Genomic DNA, 18,935 nt, shown 5'->3' with positions numbered 1-18,935 from the left:
ACGAGAACAAAGCATATCCAATATTGTGATTTGTCGTCCTGTGTTACGGTAAACTAACATAGCACGTTCAGGTGGAATGTGAACAAATGCAAAAATTGCAATAATTTGTCATGTTAATTAGCTATTGAGCAACTCTTTAGGTGATAAATTTGGCTGATAAAGTCAGAAACTACTACCATGATTTCCAGTTGTGAAGATGAATAGAGAAAAGAGGCATGTGGACAGAGAATAGTTTCAACCTGCCTTGAGGCATTTTTCTTTCTGTATTATAATGTATTATTTTACTGTCTTGGATTTCATCCAGGATGCAGACGGTGAAGATAGTAATGATAAATTAAACACTATCTCAGAAAATCTGGGTAAAGTAAGGCCAGAGAAAGACAAAGCCTCTTTGTAGGAAAAAGTGAGGGAAATCTTCACCATATAATACCCTGCTAATAAACAGGGGAGTTAGAGGAAAAAAATGAATTTCTGTGGAAAGTATTCCACAGAATTTGTATTTCTGATAGAACTCCTCACAATGTGCAAAAACAAATAGATTGCACTGAAATATCAGAGGCTATGAATTAAAGTAAAAATAATTAGATTTAGATGTGTCATTATTTGATCTGTGAATATAATCAGATAGTGGGCTGGAAATATCCTGTTATTTGTGCCCTCAGTTGATTATAGCTGCACGCAGGAAAGACAAACTAAAGGCTTGTTTTAAAGCAGGATCTTAACATTTCTGTAGGCATTTTTTTTATTTTTGTGTAAGTGCTGTCTAAACAGGGCTCTCTGTGTTAAGTCTACATTTGCATTTTATTTCTGTTTTACTATGTAAATCATTGCGCATAATAGTGTGTAAAGAACACACAAATTTATTGCTGCTTTAGTATGTAGCCTTTGATCTACCATATGAAGGAATATGGCTGAGTCTGCAGATGTGTGTTATATACAGTAATATTTATACTACTTCTGGAGCATGGTCAGGGAGCTGTTTGTGAGATAACTGTAACAGGGTACTGTCACTCAACTGAACGTGTCTTGTCTCTGCAGCAGAGCAGGAGGCAAAGCTTAAACAATGGTCCTCTTTTGCTTCACAGAAAAGCAGTTAGGTTAGTTTAAAACAAACTTTTAAACTTCAGTGGGAAGTTTATGGCTCAGCACCTACTCGTGCTTACACACTTGGCCGCGAAGTGCCCAGGGTCTGCACCACTGGCCCTCCTGGCTGAGGCTTCATTCCGGTGCGGGCATCTCCTCCGTGAATGTCTGAAGAAGCTCACACTCAACACATTATATTTAACAAATGTAAAGCAAACCTAAAAATGTATGTAACTGTAGATGTAGTCACACATTGCTGTGTCCTTGTAGTTTTCAAGTGACTTTTGGCATTTCACTACATGGCACACCTGCTAATAGTTTCTTTCAAGTAGTAATTCAGTTAAGCTGAGAATATTCAGCATTGGTTAGAAATAAAAATATATTCCGCAAGCTGGCCTGATGATATGATGATGTGGTTTCACAAAGCTTTCATCTTTGAGTAAGTGTGTTCATCAGCTCTGAAAAGCACTGCATTTTATTTTTAGTGTTTGCTTTGGCTGGGGTTTTTTTGCAGAGTATTACCTTCCATTTTTTTCTTGCAGGTCCAGTTCATGAGACCGTGTATGACTTTTGGAGAATGATATGGCAGGAGCAATCAGCTTGCGTTGTGATGGTCACAAATTTAGTGGAAGTTGGGAGAGTAAGTTTTTAGTTTGTTTTCCTTTTAATGCTACAAGCCTAAAGAAAAACCTTCTGACCAGACACATTATCAGCAGAATGTAGAAAAGTCTTGTGAGGGACAACCAAGCATCATGAGTGGACATGAAAGGGGAAAGTCCAGACATTGTTGTGGTTATGGGATTGTGTAAAATCAAAACTAACTTCTGAAGTCTATTGCTGTCTTGTTTTCATGAATAGTGAAAAATTGTCTGAATATGAAATTCACATTTCAGCAAACTAAATTTGTATGAGCAGAGTGAGTGGACTAGTGAGCAAATGCACTTCTATATCAGTGGCTAGAAATCAGCAAATTATTTACAGTTTAGCAGTAACATATCCCTCAGGGAGTAATATCAAGTATCTGCGGTTACTTGCAACAGTTTGATTACTGATATGAAATACATCTCAGTTTAACAGAAGTGGAAAAGTATTCCATAGCTCAGCACTAAAAAACCCCATGAATGTGCATTTAGAAATGAACTTGTCACCTAAGTACAGCTGTGTAAAGCAGTGAAAACTCTGTAGCTAGTGCTTAACTTGACAGAAAAATCATTAACCGTGACAAGCCATGTGAGTGCATGGTCATTTTGGAAATAAATGTGGTGTAATGTAGTACATGCAGTAATGTATCCTCAAGTTTTTATTGTCCTTTGGTGTGAAATGTATTCCCATTTTGTATTTAGGTCAAGTGTTATAAGTACTGGCCTGATGACACAGAAGTTTATGGGGACTTCAAAGTGACTTGTGTAGAGATGGAGCCCCTTGCGGAGTACGTCGTCAGGACCTTCACTCTGGGAAGGGTAAGCACATCTTGAAGGGGCTCAGCAAACAAAATACTGTCCCCTGGTAACAAGGAGCATGGAGGAGGCTTTGCTTGCACTTCATGTTCCTGTACAATACCAAATTCCCCCTTGTCTCGTTAGCAGGTCCACAGTGTAGGCAGCCTTACCTCACCATGGGAGCAATGCATTTCATCAGCACTATCCAAACATGCATCTCGTTGTGGGATTTCAAATTTCCCCAGAAATGTTGACAGATATCTCCCCTCTCTGGCAGTCACCTCTTCTCTGTAGCCACACTTCTGAGCTGAGCTCAACTTCTGGGTTATGAGTCATGCCTGTCATTCATCTCCACTCTACCCTGAATGCTGCTGAGTCAATCTCACGTAATCAAAGAACAAACTCTGTGAATGCAATATATGTGATACAGCTGTGGTCCTCTGGTAAATTGTTATACTTGTTGTAAATGTAGCAGACCATTGTCTTAATTGGCAAAACTTGTGAAAATCGATGTGAATTGCATCTAAGTCTATTAAAAAAAAAAATAAAGCAAAGCTAGCATATTTAATGGCTAAAGTAAAAATTATGAACTTCAAAATAAGAAAAAGATGACATCTTTAAGATTCGTACAATATTTTCTTTAAATAATTGGTGAAATGATGAAAACAGCATGTAGATTCTATCAGTGTGTGATATCATTATTTGAGTCAGAGAATATCTAGTCTACAAAACACTTTGAATGTTGGACCTTTTTTTTTTAATTTCAGAACCTTTTTTTATTTCTTTCTTTCTTTCTCTCCTTTTACAGAGGGGCTACAATGAAATCCGTGAAGTCAAACAGTTTCATTTCACTGGCTGGCCAGATCATGGAGTTCCTTACAATGCCACAGGCCTCCTTTCCTTTATACGGAGAGTCAAATTATCTAACCCTCCTAGTGCAGGGCCTATTGTTGTCCATTGCAGGTGTGTACAGAAGAGAGAGATTGATTTTTTTCCACAACTGTCTATGTGATTATTTACAGTATTCTTTTGTGAAGCATCCATCATTTTGAAGTGTTTTGTTTTTGTTGTTCCCTTTCTGAATCACCTAATTCACACTGTGGTAAGATTTGGCTGTCTACAGCAATGTTTGGAAATAACCAGATTGTAATACACTTTTCCTCAACAGAAAAGAAAGAGATTTTTCTTTTTCCTGCAAGAACTGCACCAGCTAAATTATATGATACTTCAGGCTATCATTTTAGGTAGTCTACAACAATTTTGTGACATCATTCGAGAATAAGTGTAGATACAGCTGCTTTGATAGCTGGGTGGTGCATATAATATGTGAACAGATTATTAATTTAAATCAAAGTAAACAAGTAGGTGAAGGAATATGGAGTGAGGTTAATGGCAACAAATAGAGAATGTTGTTTTTCCTGTGCAAATTTCCAAGGTTTGTGTTTTTGTGACACAGTCCTTTGACAAATAGAATTTTCATTCAGCACTTCATTCGGTGTTTAATTATATTCTGTAGATAAAGTTAGTTTAGAGATCTTAAGAATTCACGGTGCAAAAACTGTCCATAAATTGATATAAAACCAAAATGAATCAAGAGAGATTCTTGTGTATGCTGTTAAATGCACTGCCTGAACCAGCTTAGAGCTTGTCAAATAAAACAAACACTAGAGTTTCTTATTATAATATCTTACTTAGAAGTCATCCTTAGTCTTATTAAATAAAAACAAGATCTGTCATATTTTGAAGTGCATGAGTTTAATCATCCTACAGATTTCAATATAACTAATTTTTCTTTTTTACTCTAAGTATTGATCTGGGTGATGAAAGGCGGAAACTTTTTTTTTCATGTTACTTAGTGGATCAAATCTGATGGAAAAAGTTTGCTTTGGGCACATCAAAAGATTTGAGGGACATTATGAAGAGAAGGAGACAGTCTAAAAATTAGTGGTTATGATGTAAGAACTGAATGACTTAATAAAAATGGTATCAGTTATGGGTTCATAAAGTTTTGTAGGTGTTTCAATGGGGCTATTCCTAACAGTATTTACTGATTCTTTTTAGTGCTGGTGCTGGACGGACAGGTTGTTACATTGTGATCGATATCATGTTAGATATGGCAGAAAGAGAAGGTGTTGTTGATATCTACAACTGTGTCAAAGCCTTACGGTCTCGTCGCATCAACATGGTACAGACAGAGGTATGGCAGTTTACCTTCAAAGCACTTGATGCTTTCTGAACCATGCCAGGTCAGAATTTCACTGTTACTCTGAAAAGAGCAGGCAGCGGCCCTGTTGAGAGGTTTATCTCCATTGGGGGGCATTGCTCAATGCAAACAGCACCCAGAACCAGGATGGTGCAACAAACCTGCCAGTTCTTTCAGTCTTCACACAAACAAGTGCCCACCTAACTTTGTAACAGAAGGATTTTTCAGGGAAGACCCTATGTTAGGACTGTCTGGCACATCTCTCCTCAGTTCTGGTACCAGCAATTCCAGGAATCCAAAGCTGGAATTTCAGCAGGTTGCCACTGGTTTTAGACTGTCTCAGATCACTTTACCCATAATCTGAATTACCTGTGGAACTTTGTCTATTTTGCTCTCCCTTGTCAACTCTGTTTTTATTTGCTTCATTAGCCTCATTGCCATGCGTTTTTCCTTTTCTACCCTTTCGTCATCCAGCGTGCCTTCAGCAACTCCACATTACAGAATCACAGAATGTTAGGGCTTGGAAGGGACCCTGAAAGATCATCTAGTCCAATCCCCCTGCTGGAGCAGGAACACCTAGATGAGGTTACACAGAAAGATGTCCAGGCGGGTTTTGAATGTCTCCAGAGAAGGAGACTCCACAACCCCCCTGGGCAGCCTGTTCCAGTGTTGTCACCCCCATTAAAACATTAAAAGTATTGCCTTAGTAATGAATCCATAACAGCTCCCATTCTGGAGGATCACTGAGTTTCCACAGAAACATAGATTATTGATTTACATTAAGACAGGTTGCTTGAAGTGGTTTGCCACTTCTCTCTCCTGGCCTCCATGTGGACATCTACCTGAGAAGGCATTTCACCCATACTATTGAACATGACCACAAGGAAATCTGTGCAGTTGGCAGCCAGGCATATCAAATGTAATTTGGTGCAGTTTTTATTCTATGCTGCAACTTGTGGCAATTGAACAAATAAACACTCCTGATCAGCTACCCCTGTGACAGGGCCATTAACCTTTGGCAAGTGCATGGAGTGGAGTCTTCCAGTGCGACTGCTTCAGCTACCCCAATTTAATCTTCTCTTGCATGTGAATTAACACCCCTACTGCTGTTCCTTTCTCTTTTTCTCCCTTTTGCCTCTTACAGAATCACAGAATCGACTGGGTTGGAAAAGACCTCAGAGATCATCGAGTCCAACCCTTGGTCCAACTCTAGTCTGTTTACTAGATCATGGCACTAAGTGCCATGTCCAACCTCACTTTAAAAACCTCCAGGGACGGCGAGTCCACCACCTCCCTGGGCAGGCCGTTCCAATGCATGACTACTCTCTCTGTAAAGAATTTCTTTCTAATATCCAGCCTAAGTTTCCCTGGCAGAGTTTAAGCCCATGCCCCCTTGTCCTATTGCTGACTGCCTGGGAGAAGAGACCAATCCCCACCTGGCTATAACTTCCCTTCAGGTAGTTATAGAGAGTGATGAGGTCACCTCTAAGCCTCCTCTTCTCCAGACTAAACAACCCCAGCTCCCTCAGCCTCTCCCCATAGGTCTTATGTTCAAGTCCCTTCACCAGTCGTGTTGCTCTTCTCTGGACCCGCTCCAGCACTTCAATGTGTTTCCTGAACTGCGGGGCCCAGAACTGAACACAGTACTCCAGGTGTGGCCTCACCAATTACTCATCATCTTCTCTTAGAGGTTCATACTTATGCAGCAAGATAAAGCTGTAATTGCAGCAAGTTCTTGTGATGGTCATCTAGACAACAGTGATGGCAATAGCTCCCTAGCTATGTGGGTAAGACTGCACAGACTGTAGACCGAGAATACAACCATCATCCCTGGACATGTGCTCTTGTTACAGGCACATGTTAAAAAGTTTATGCTGTTAATAACCTCATTAATATCCACCGTAGCTAGGTGAGGCTGGCACAGTTCTCACACTTCGCTGTATAGACATGGTTTACATCTGTTACTCTCAGAGTCAGTAAATATAATAGGCATTGTGTAAAAATTGACAAGAGGCCTGACTGACAAAGTGATGCAGCTGTCTAGGACTCAGGTTATCTCACGGCAAGTGAGAAGAAAAAAAGAGGTGAAGAAATGCTGTTTCTATTGGGACACACTTGAGTTTATTGCAAGCCTAGAGCTGGCTATCAGACAACTGGGGTACTAGCTTGCATGAGCAGAACGCAGCATGCCGAATAATTGCTAATCACTCTACTAGTGCTTGCACCAATTTACAATTTCTACTAGTATTATAAGGCTGACGGCTACTTTTAAGAAATCAAAATGAGTAAAACAAACAAGTCACTGATATATAAAAAGGAACCCACAAGCACCACAAGAAAACTGAAAACCTCATGTTAAATAACTTGGTCTACCTGTTCTGTTAAATTTTACTGAATTTAAACTGGTTTTGAAGAAAACATCCTTGTTAACTGCATCCCAGTTAGGACAAGATTGTGTTTATACTAAAGCATTATGTAATAGATTGATGGACACTAACTTGAATGAGTTTTACAGTGTGCAGATCTATTTATCCTAAAAGAAGGAACCTTCTCTTGTTTTTAATGTCTATAATGTCTATAATTTTTGTTTCTTTGCCTAATTTGGTAGGAGCAGTACATCTTTATTCATGATGCCATTCTAGAAGCTTGTCTTTGTGGAGAAACTGCCATTCCTGTCTGCGAATTCAAAGCTGCTTATTTTGATATGATTAGAATAGACTCTCAGACAAACTCTTCACATCTCAAAGATGAGTTTCAGGTATTCACAGTTTCTGCTAACTCTTCATGTGACAACAATTTTTTTTGCCTCTAGATACATCTAATTTATTTTAAAGGGAAGGGTTTTCATATCACATTTATAGCATTTGGTCCCTTACTTCTAGTCTACAAAATAAAGCACCCATGTTTATGTGCTTTGCAAAGTTGTTTTAAATATTGAATATCCTCCTTTGAATAAAACTGCAGTAAACATATGCCTGGCATAAAGAGCACTGACTAAGAAGCACAGAGTTTTGGCTTGTACTTGCACAGCTAGGGCAGAGCTCTTTAGGGCTCCAAAGGATCCTTTTGTTTTATTCCTTTCGGAGGGGATGGTGTCATGCAGAACCTGTTCAGTGGTACACAGAGTGCCTTTTACACCTGCAGCTTAACCCCTCTTGAAAAGCCCCAACACATTCATCAAACAGATATGGGCTCTTATTTGCTACTGTCTTATTGCTAATACCTCATGTTTTCCCATATTGCAATATTTTAAATTAAATCTTGAGGAGTCTCAAGTCCGCTGTCTGTTAGTTCAGTGTGCTAAAGCAAGTGTCCTCTCTCCCTTAGACCCTGAATTCTGTGACCCCGCGCCTGCAAGCAGAGGACTGCAGCATAGCCTGCTTGCCAAGGAACCATGACAAGAACCGCTTCATGGATATGCTGCCACCTGACAGATGTCTGCCTTTCTTAATTACTATTGATGGGGAGAGCAGCAACTACATCAATGCTGCTCTTATGGACGTAAGAGACTGTCTTCTTTGTCTGCATAGTGTGCCGTGAAAAGCTGTGTAATATGAGAGATAGTGCTTACTGGTTTAAGAAAGGGTAATTCTTTCTTACTATACTTCCCAGTAAAACAGTCCTAATAAAGAAGGGTGGGGGTAATGGGTAAGAAACCCCACCAGCTTGTGTTGCTTGTTCAGGTTTGTTATCTTTAGTCTTTTACATCCTGGTGGGACCCACTGGAAGTCTCCCCTTTTCAGCAGTGTTATATAAAGGTCTGTCTCCAGCCTTTCAAATCTCAGCAGGATCTCAAAAATCTGCTGTTTGTCAGGAAGTAAATATCACCTACCCCAGCATGAGGTTACTGTCACTACTTTGTAAAAAAAAAAGGTTCTATTTGGGTAGAAGAGATAGGGAAAGAAGGAAAACAATTGTTTCTTTGACATGTTTGGGGATAGGTTGTGGGGTTTATAGTTCATGTTTTGAGTTGCAGCTCTTTAAATTTTAAACAACAGAAGTATGATCAGGGGAAAAGGTGAATTAGTGGGGAAAACGGAGGTGAACCTGCTTATCTGATTAATAGAGCAGTTCATCACGTGTGCTGTCAAATACCTGCCTGTGCCTGCCGGTAGCATTTCCCAAGTTAGGCCTCTAAAGCCACCTTTACAGTAAATACTTAAATAAGTGGCCTGATTTTCAGGAGCATCTTCCCTTCCTCAAAAATAAAGTGCTGTCAGAAATTGCAGTGTCAAGAAGAGATGCTGGAATAAAGTGGCAAATAGCAGCAGAAATCATTGGGACTGAATGGTATATTTGTCCCTGATTTCTGCCTGAGCTAGTGCAGGAAACCTTTGAACTGCTAGCAAAATGTAGTCCCTAATCTCACAATTAGCTATTGTGCCAGAAAAATAGAGGAGTAGCATATGAGAGACCAATATATTAGGGAGTCACTGGGGCTGAATGAATGAATTAGAACAGTGAGCAGAATTTTGGGAGCAACCAAAATTGTTTAGAATTGCAGTAAAAATTACATTAAGCACCTGGATAAAATTGCTGTGCTATGGACCAACCAACACATCTGTGTAGAGGAGTGTAATTTGGGGAGAAAGGAAGAAAACACAGGCTGAACAGACAGGGTGGCAGGAGGACTCTGAGTGTGTAACAGTGTGTGGCAGGCAGGGACAGGAACCAAGCAATGTATTAATGGGTGAGCAATCAGAGGCAAGTAAGGAAGGACAGAAATGGTAGTAATAAAAGGAAAAAAAAGCAGCAGAAAGAAAGTAATATATTACAATGAAGGCATATAACGAGGCTATAAATATAGGGTTAAAACTTTGGGTAAGAAAAGCTTTTTCTTGCCCTTTCTCTTCTGGTTTTTGTTTGATTGGTTTGCGGTTTTTTGTTTTTGTTTTTTGTTTTAAGACTGCTTTAATTGGAGAGGGGGACCCTGCTGCTGAGCAAGGAAAGGGAACTTTCAGTAGCAAAACAGAAATGGAAACTTTCCCCTTTCCGCAGTGTACTTCTCCCTGTGTTCCCACAATGACTTGTCTGTCTCCCAGTGTGACAGCAGATCTCTTGCCTGGTCTTTTTGAAAACCTGATCATCTCAGATTCAGTACATTCTCTCATCTCAGGAAAGACCAGAAATGATGGGGAAGAGGGCTAGGAAACCATCAGCTAGTACATGTTTTATTTCTTAAAAGTGCAAGTGAAGAATTTATGTTGGTTCTTCCTCTTTGCTTCCTAGGCAGACCTAGGAAGTAGGACACAAGCTGCTCCTATCTCAATATGCTTCGTGCATTATAAAAGGATAGCAAACACAGATAAAATTGTCAGCCTCCTTATTCTGTTGTCAAACAAGTACTGATGCTAAAGGCATTAATTTGTTATCTTCACAATTTACAGCAAGTAGAAGGGTGAAAAGAATTGTATTTTCTCCTTCTGGACTTTACACTATGCTCTTCGATGGTATGTTGATATATTGCACATGAAGATCCCTCATATCAGTTTTCAAACAAGCAAGCTTCCATACTAGAATGGCTCAGCCACCCCACCAGGTCTTTTTCCTAGGTTAATTTACTCTATTTAATTCCATTTAAAAAAACAGCCAAACTTCTTTTGGTACCAGCGTGGGTGCTAAACATGAGGATTTCTGCATTGCATACAGTAGCCCCAGCACTTTATATTCAAACTGGTGACTTACAATCCCATCCACCTACAAGAATATTCACCATCTTACTCTGTTTTTCAGATTAATCTGTCAGTTCTTTCTTGCTATTTCATATTTGTATTCCTTCACTGCAGAACACTTCCATGTATAGTTGCAAATTGCTTGTAGAAAACTTGTGATCTCTCCTCTTGTGCTTGCAGCTCATAATACATGTTCTGCAGGGACTTGGCCCCTCTGCTATTAGTTGCATCTCAGTTAACCTATGCAAGGCTGGAAATCCCTGTTTGCAGTTGTTTGTAATGCAGCAGACAGAAAATGAAATCTGCTGTCATGACAGGAAATAGCATTTTGTTGTTTAGCTCTGGTTTCTGCTGGAAATGGGCTCCAGTAATCCTGAAGGTCAGTTCATGGGTGACCGTGGCACCAAAATTTGGGATTGAGCTTAGTCCGTGGTTCAGTCACAGAGCTGACATGTAACCTGCTATGGATGGGGTGACCTTTTGAGACCTCTGCACCCCTCTCTGCAACATGAGGAGAAGGCTTCCTGCTCAGTCTCCTGGATACAGTGCCTGGAATGGAGTTGCCTGAGTCTTCAGTGCCCCATGCATATATGAACAAACAGGTATTGGTCTGTAGCAAAGCAGAAGGCAGACCTGAGCAGACTGACCTCTTTGTTCTTACTGGAGGCAATAATGTGTTTTTAACATCAGCTTTGGTGAAGTGTGGTGTTACTGATGTCACAGCTTTGTTCTGTTAATGTTTTTTCTGTTGCAGGGTTCAAGTGGAATCTATTAAGTACTTCCTCTACCAGTGCTAATAAAATCTTTTGCCTTTACAGAGCTACAGGCAGCCTGCAGCTTTTATTGTCACACAACATCCTTTACCAAACACTGTGAAAGATTTCTGGAGATTAGTGTATGACTACGGCTGTACTTCTCTTGTGATGTTAAATGAAGTCGACTTAGCACAGGTTAGTTTGGGGCATGAGTTTTCCTTGTACTGTTGCATGCTTTAATCACTCTGAATCCACTACATTATCAAAATGTAGAGCAGTGCAGTGACTTTACAGTTGTTCTCTACTTTACAGCTACTAATTGACACTTGTGGCACAGTAAAGGTTAGGTGAGATGTCTGCAGTGGAATGAGGCAACACTCAAGTTGTTAACTCACTGTTTAATTATGTCCATTTTGCTCTGGCACAGGGCTGCCCACAGTACTGGCCCGAGGAAGGGATACTGCGCTACGGTCCCATCCAAGTGGAATGCATGTCGTGTTCAATGGACTGCGATGTCATAAACCGAATTTTCAGGATATGCAATCTAACAAGAGTAAGCATTATTGTAACAATATGTAACAGAAAAATATGTCATTTTTAATGCTCGCTAGGCGCTTGTGGTTTTTACTTTTGAATAATAGTAAAATGCTAACATTCTCTACAACATTACCCAGAAAAAAGTCAGTCAAGCATCGATATCTAATACTGATGTCTAGTACTTTCTGTAGCTACACGCTAAGCAGAGAGAGCAGTAAGGCGATTGTTGTTCCATTGCATTCTCCCTGATGAGTAGAAGATGTATGAGAAGTATTCTGTTTGCTCAGCGTACAGTGAAAGAAATATCCCTCTAATAAACAGATAGTGACAGGTATTTAATTCATAGCTTCTGTAAGATGTTTTCTGTGGTGAATCAGGAACAGGAACGCTGAGAATGGTCATGCAACCATGCACCTTCTCAGCCTCAGATGTGAGAACCACAACAGAAAAGGAAGATTGTGGCACCCTGCAAAGTGAGGTGTGAAAAAAACTCTGAAAGCTCCTCCGCCTCTGAAGGCTTCTGCACCACTGTGCCTCGACCTACATTTATCATCTTTTTCTCAACATCAGTAGCAGTGCCAGTCTTGCCTTCTTGTCAGCTCTTTCACACCTTGTACCATCTTGTCATGTTGCTGTCCCGTAGTGTTTCATGCTACTGCAGCATCTTCTCAAACCCTGTTTGCTTTGCAGTGTCTCCTTTAGCTCTCCTCTGTAAATCATTTATTTAGGTTGCCTACACATGAAGAGTTACTGGTGCTTGTGCCATATGTACAGATAAGCAGTAATCGCTATTTTATTTACCATTGCTACTTTATATCTTTCATGCAATACTGAATTTAAATGCCACCAATTCCTACTTGGAGTATATATTTATCTTCCATTAATGTTGAGGAATATCTGTGGGGAAAACTGATTACTTTATATACAAATATATTTTTTTTATTTTATTTTGGTCACATTTTCATTTTTCAAAGCACAGATACCAGTTTGATTGTGGCTGGTGTTTTATCCGAACTTTTATTTTACTTATATTCTGAGCTCAGAAAAACATTTTCAGCTCTTCATGCCTTGTTTAGAAACTACAGGAAGCTAAGGGTAGGCACACTGGCAAATATTATGCCATAGTACTTTTTTGTTGTATTTTGAGACTTCCTCTTTTTTTGTTCATTTCTTGTTTTCGCTTTTTCCATTTCTTCTTTTTTATGATGTTTTGATTTTCCACTCCTCTACTTCTCTGTCTCCCATGCCTTTTCACCTTTACATCTTGCTTCTAAATATGTCTCTGCTCTGTTCTTCCTTTTCTAAAATCCACATTTCTTCTCTTTTTCGTCATCTTCAGCTCCAATAAACTGAATCCTACCAATAAACTTATTCTACCAGTTATTGAGGCCTTTCTTTTGGCAGTCTAATTCTATTCAAAGCTTTCTTCATGTAGCATCTAGCACATGAAAGGCTCAGAGACTGACAGCAAGGCTCTCATGATTATCATAGTCTGGCAAAAAGGGAAGACTACAACAAAAATAGACATATTAGTGCACCAATATTATTTTCTGTTTATTATGGGGTCAGTTCATGTGTGGGAGACAAAGGTATGTCTCTTCATTTCTATAAGTCTAAGAACTGGACAATGGTTTTATTTGATTATTGATGTTAAAGATAAAATCCCTTGACATGTAGAATCTAGGGAATTTACCCACTTAGAAGTTGTCAGGATAGGTTATACTAGTGATTGATAAACTGTGATGTTGCCTCAATGTAGTTCCCTTTTTTTCTTCCCTTTTTTGACATCTTTCTTGAGCTCAAGTGATACAAATTAATGGAGACCCAGTGTAGATACATGTTGGAATCTGTCTGTGATATAAACACTTAGGTTTAATGTTAGCTTTATATTTTGGTTTTCTAAACCAAGATGTAAAGGCGCCATATTGACCTAAAGCCCTTTGGTTTTTGTCAGCCACAAGAGGGCTATCTGATGGTGCAGCAATTCCAGTATTTGGGATGGGCTTCTCACAGAGATGTACCAGCTTCCAAGAGGTCCTTCTTGAAGTTAATTCTCCAGGTTGAAAAGTGGCAAGAGGAATGTGAGGAAGGGGAGGGCCGGACCATCATCCATTGCCTGTGAGTAACTGGGACAAAGTCAAATTGCTGCTCTTTGAATAAGTGCTTATAAATCAGTTCTTGTTTTCAAGCAGCATTCTTATGGCTACATTCTTTTGCATTAGAAAAGAAAAAAAAATGTATCACTGCTTCTGGTTGACTTTTGGTCAGCTTTTGGATTTGTCTGTGTCAGGTCAATGTACCATGGAAAGGAGTATTTTGGACATGATACTACAGTACATAATAGCATGTTTTTAGGTACAAAATGTATCGATCGATTTATTCTGTACAGTTGCCGTAAGAAAGTCTTTTATGCTGAATGCCAAATAGTTATTTTTTTGTGTATTTCTTGCATAGCATTTGGTGCATTTTTTTCCAGAAGGTCTACTATACTTTGAGAGTTTTAGACTGAAAACTATGGATATACGAAATCAGAGAAAAGTTGAAAAGTTCTGTAATACAGTACATGACCCTAAAACTATTGCTGGTAAATGCTGACTGCTTATCTGAACCTGATATTTAAATGGGAGCCGGTCTGAGAATTTTGAAAAGGTGGCATCTTCTTCTCCTTAAGCAGAGAATGACTAATCTCCCTCCTAGCTTATTTAAGATTTAAAACTTAGAAATTGAATTATGCATTTCTCCTTACTTAAAAAAAAAAGGCTTATGTTTAAACGTTCACAATTAACTTGTGGCCTCTTTCTGCCCAGCCCTCCTGATTATCTGTGGAACCTTCTGGCTAATTCAAACTTAATAAGAAGTACCTACCTTAATTTCCTGAAAATTAAAATTAAAATAGTTCAGAAGTGTCCCCAAAGGTCAACAAGATATCAAATCAGTGACGCCTTGGCATTACTCTAGCTAGATAATCCTTATTCCATAGGTTAATTTGAGTCGCTTTCCAGAACTAAGTGGAAAATGTTGTACTTGCCGTTGAAATTAGTGTATTTCTAATGCCTATACAAATTATGCTATAGCATAGTTCGGCACCATGGTAGGCTGTAACAGAAAAATTCAAAACAAGTAATTAAAAGGAAGGTCAGAAACAGCAAATGTCTCAGACCAAACTGGCTGGAGCTGCAAGGAGATTGCTAAAGCCTGGTCTCCCTGTGGGTCTCACAAATCTATGGTACTTAGAGTGAAAGAACAGAAGTATGTTTTGGATGTTCTCTTATGCCATAGTGACATTTAACCAGCTCTTTTCCTTGTCTACAGAAATGGCGGTGGCCGGAGCGGGATGTTCTGTGCCATCGGCATTGTGGTTGAGATGGTGAAAAGGCAGAACGTGGTGGATGTTTTCCACGCCGTGAAGACTTTGCGGAACAGTAAACCCAACATGGTAGAAACTCCGGTAAGCACCGTGGGGGTAACAGCAAACAGCCAGCAAGTCTGAGGCTCTCTTGTTGTGTGAGCTGTGTTCTCGGTCCTATGCCCGCAAAACAGAGCAAACCTGTATTGGGCACAAGAAGAAAGCGACATTTTTTGAGAGTACACACAAGTCAGCATCATGAGGGGCCAGGCTAAACATTTTACGCTACTTTTTGTAGTGGTACTGTGCTTTTCACAGAAAACATCCTGAGTTAACAGAATGCACTTTAGTCTTCCAAAATAACCTGGTCTATTTGAAGAGAAGTTGCAGCAGGTTGTGCTCGTACAAACTGTCTTGAAATTTTACAGAGCAAGGCAATTCTTCTTGGTAGGAATAAGCTGTAAAGTCCAGATTAGCTAGAGAGGTGAATATTTTGCTTCTTAGTAACAACTGCTACTTTGGAAGCTGTATTGAGTAATTGTAATTTCTGTTACTCAGATTTGTAGTAGTCAAAGTAATACCTCAGAACTCTAAAATCAAATACTTGAATCTAGCATGTTGCAAATGAATATATAGAATCATTTAGGTTGGAAAAGACCCTTATTATCATTGAGTCCGACAGTTAATATAAATAATAAACAATATAAATCTAAATTACCAAAACCACAAGACTAAAGACTTGTTTGTACAACGCCAGAACTCAAAATAACCGTCATTGTTCTGGTTAGTCCTCATGTGTACACTATGAGTGTGTATTCATCCAAGAGTCTCTTCCAACCAAAATGATTCTATGTGATCACTTCAGTCACGAAAACTGAACACTGTAAAAAGTCATTTAAAAATTTGCCCAAGTGTTTTCTTTTCCTTCTGTAGGTAAACGTGAAAGCATGTTAGACAGTGTTTGGGAGTTTCTGCCATTTGACTCTCACACTGCCAGCAGCCAGTGTCACTTTTCAGCCAGATGGCTGCCTGCAGCATAAAAATCAGGGATGCCAATTGAAATTAAAAACATTTTGCAGTTTATGCATAGTGAAAATTGCTTCTGACCTTGTGAACTTGCATATTGAGCAAAATGGCTGTAGCTGCCTCTTCCCATATTGCCCTTTTTTCCAGGTGTCAGTGTTTGCTTAGTATCAAGTAGTTTCTGTGGCATGATTTGCTTAATTATTGTGCATCACTTCCATCCCTTGCCACTACATAAATTAAGAAGATGGTTAAAATGTGAACAGATAGAGCATCTGTAGCAGCAGTGACACTGGGCTAGGTGTTTCTGGGTTTGCTGCAAACACTTCGCAGTCTGCTATGCCATAGACATCTGAGACACAACATGTTGAATTGCTGCCTGGATTTCAGTTCACTGCTGTGAAGAAAACAGGTCAGATCACATGGAAAATTACTCCTGTCACTGTAAAGGGAGACCAAGGTAGATTGTGTGTGTTTCTGATAAATGGTCTGTAAACTTGTATTTAGTTTCAAAATAGGCCTGAATTCCATTGTAGCTTTAATCTGCAGTTGCTGAATTTCTGTAGTTCCGTGTGTCTGATGTATGGGTTTTTATTCAGAACTCTTGAGCAGCAACAGCTGTTGAGTTGTTAGCTAGAAAACAAACCAGGAAAACCAATGTATGACACTGTCATGTGCCCTACATTCAGCAGCACGATCAGATAACAGAAGTGAGCAGTGCAATAAAGCCTTTATGATATCCCCACCACTTCCTGCTAGTGGATCATACTGACTTCCTTTGCAAACAAAAATAAATCACAAGAGCAGATTTGTTTCTTGAGATTGCAAGGACAATACAGATCGAATTCATTTCCGTGGCTTTTCTCCTCCTTGCCCTCTCCTCTCTCCATCCTCCTCCCTCTGCCCCAGTATCAGCTCTGAATAGCAGCCTTGTTCAGGAGAAATACTAACCACGGTGAAGTTTTGAGCTTCAACTCCTCTTTTAAACATGCATCTGATCTCCTGGACGTTACATCGACGTGACCGTACAAATGGGCTGTGGGCCCAGCACAGCTTCGTGTCAGAGTTCAATATTCCCGAACCATTCCCTGGCTTTCCAAGCGGCAGGTGCTCGTCAACTGCTCAGTATCAGCTGACTTAAATACAAATGTTGTATCAGAGTCGAGGTGCTTTCACTGCAAGAATGCTCTGACTGGAAGGAGAACTTCTCATGTTTGATAAACCAGCTTAGAAGCTGAAAAAAAACAGGGAAGCAAATCATTGCATTTCAGGGTCAGGATTTTTTTTTCCAGCTGGTTGCTTAGGGTCATTTTTTAAATCAGAGCTGGTGATACACTTGTGTAGTGGTTGGGGGGGAGGCATGTTAGGCTTGAAGTGAAGATTGCATAGTAGTTAGCAAAGACTATTCTTGTTTGTAGGTATTGCTGCTAAGACTTCAGAAGCTTAATTTAACAACTTCTCTTTTTATTCATCTTTCCCATTAAAGGAACAATATCGCTTCTGCTACGATGTTGCGCTGGAGTACCTGGAATCCTCTTAATCGAAATGGATGTGACAAAGTTCACCAAATACATGAATCTCAATAAGCTGTTTTGACAACAGTTCTTGATCCTGTGAAGAAAGATTTTAGGGGAAGAGGGGGGTGGGAGGGATTTTAAATTTTAAATGCAAAGTATTTTTCTTATGAAGTTGTGTATCTTAATAATAAAAGAACTCAATCTGTTTCTATGCTTGTATACAGTATCAACATTTAGTGCCACATAAATACTATGTAATGAAAACCAGAGTCAGAAGAGATTTGCCCAAATTAGGACTTCTCAGTGTTTGTATATGCAGCCGTCTCTCAGTTACAGTAGAGCGACCGTCTGTTGCATGTATCAATATTTTCTATATGGTATTAATTTTTCTTTTTTTTTTCCTTTTGATACGTTGTTCAAGTACAATAACAGTGCAAATTGATAGTAGGATTCATTCTTTATACGTTTCAAGTGTTGCATATATATATTATATATAGTAAAAAAAAAAAAACTGGCTTATTTTGTTTTAATGTGCAATGATGGCTGGATCACATAAAGATCTTTATAAAGAAACTTAAACATAAGCCAAAGACTCAAGTGTAAATATGTCTATATGGAGAAAGCACATGTATTTATTGTTTACTTGCATTCCTTTTTTGATGGCTGAAAAAAGAAGAATCATTTTTCTTGAAGAAAGCTTTTTTTGCTGAAATCAAGTGTAAACAATTTTTGTAGTTTATTTTTTGTATGTTTTAGTGTAAGTAGAAGACATACTTTTTATGCATAGACCAAGAAACATTGGTATAGTGGTTTTGTTGTGTACATGCTTGTGATTCAAATCCATGTAAACAACTCGGTTATATAGAAGGTCTTTAACTACAGGACCAAAATCAAAACATTTTCCTGAAAATGTATAGTTTTTCACAGTTGCATTAGCTAAGCACTGATCAAAAAACTATGTGAGGAAGGGCGCACATCAAAATGGCCTTGCCTGTGACTTGCACAACATTGGATGAAATTTTTAAGCACCATTAAAATTGTAAAGGAACCAATTGTTTAAGAAAGCATTGAAGCACAGGTCAACAGGAGAATTGCGAGACAAATGGATGGCTCTGCACATGCCCTCCAGGGTAAGAAAGTATTTGTTTAGCAAATTGTAAAATTAAACAATGTTTATTTTGCTGTTTACGAACATGTAAGCTTTGCTTCCAAGAAAGCAAAATTTGAATAAACTAATGCCAGATTCTGATTATAGCTGTGGTGTACAAAATATTACTGTGCTTTCACTTAGCTTGTATCCATTTGTTCACAGGGTTTCCTATATTTTACCAGCTAAAATCATTCCAGTCTCTTGTTGGTC

The 18,935-nt window shown here is 39.1% G+C and overlaps 1 protein-coding gene across 2 annotated transcripts in view; it reads left to right on the top strand.

Annotated features, from left to right (window-relative positions):
• PTPRK (protein tyrosine phosphatase receptor type K) overlaps positions 1–17,598 on the top strand; it is a gene marked incomplete at both ends in the record, with an annotated part of 407,260 nt that extends 389,662 nt beyond the window's left edge. For both annotated transcript variants that reach the window (XM_080341013.1, XM_080341012.1), the window contains 11 exons: positions 1,626–1,723; positions 2,427–2,543; positions 3,331–3,485; positions 4,584–4,719; positions 7,334–7,483; positions 8,053–8,226; positions 11,216–11,347; positions 11,580–11,705; positions 13,644–13,807; positions 15,002–15,137; positions 17,545–17,598. In XM_080341013.1, the coding sequence (XP_080197139.1) occupies positions 1,626–1,723; positions 2,427–2,543; positions 3,331–3,485; positions 4,584–4,719; positions 7,334–7,483; positions 8,053–8,226; positions 11,216–11,347; positions 11,580–11,705; positions 13,644–13,807; positions 15,002–15,137; positions 17,545–17,598 (1,442 nt within the window). The remainder of the gene's footprint in view (positions 1–1,625; positions 1,724–2,426; positions 2,544–3,330; positions 3,486–4,583; positions 4,720–7,333; positions 7,484–8,052; positions 8,227–11,215; positions 11,348–11,579; positions 11,706–13,643; positions 13,808–15,001; positions 15,138–17,544) is intronic.
• Between the last annotated feature and the right edge of the window lie 1,337 nt (positions 17,599–18,935).

This window comes from Nesoenas mayeri, assembly GCF_963082525.1.
Source record: "Nesoenas mayeri genome assembly, chromosome: 3".
Classification (NCBI taxonomy): Eukaryota; Metazoa; Chordata; class Aves; order Columbiformes; family Columbidae; genus Nesoenas; species Nesoenas mayeri.
The sequence above is the reverse complement of the archived record's forward strand: the minus strand, read 5'-3'. Positions and strand labels throughout refer to the sequence as shown.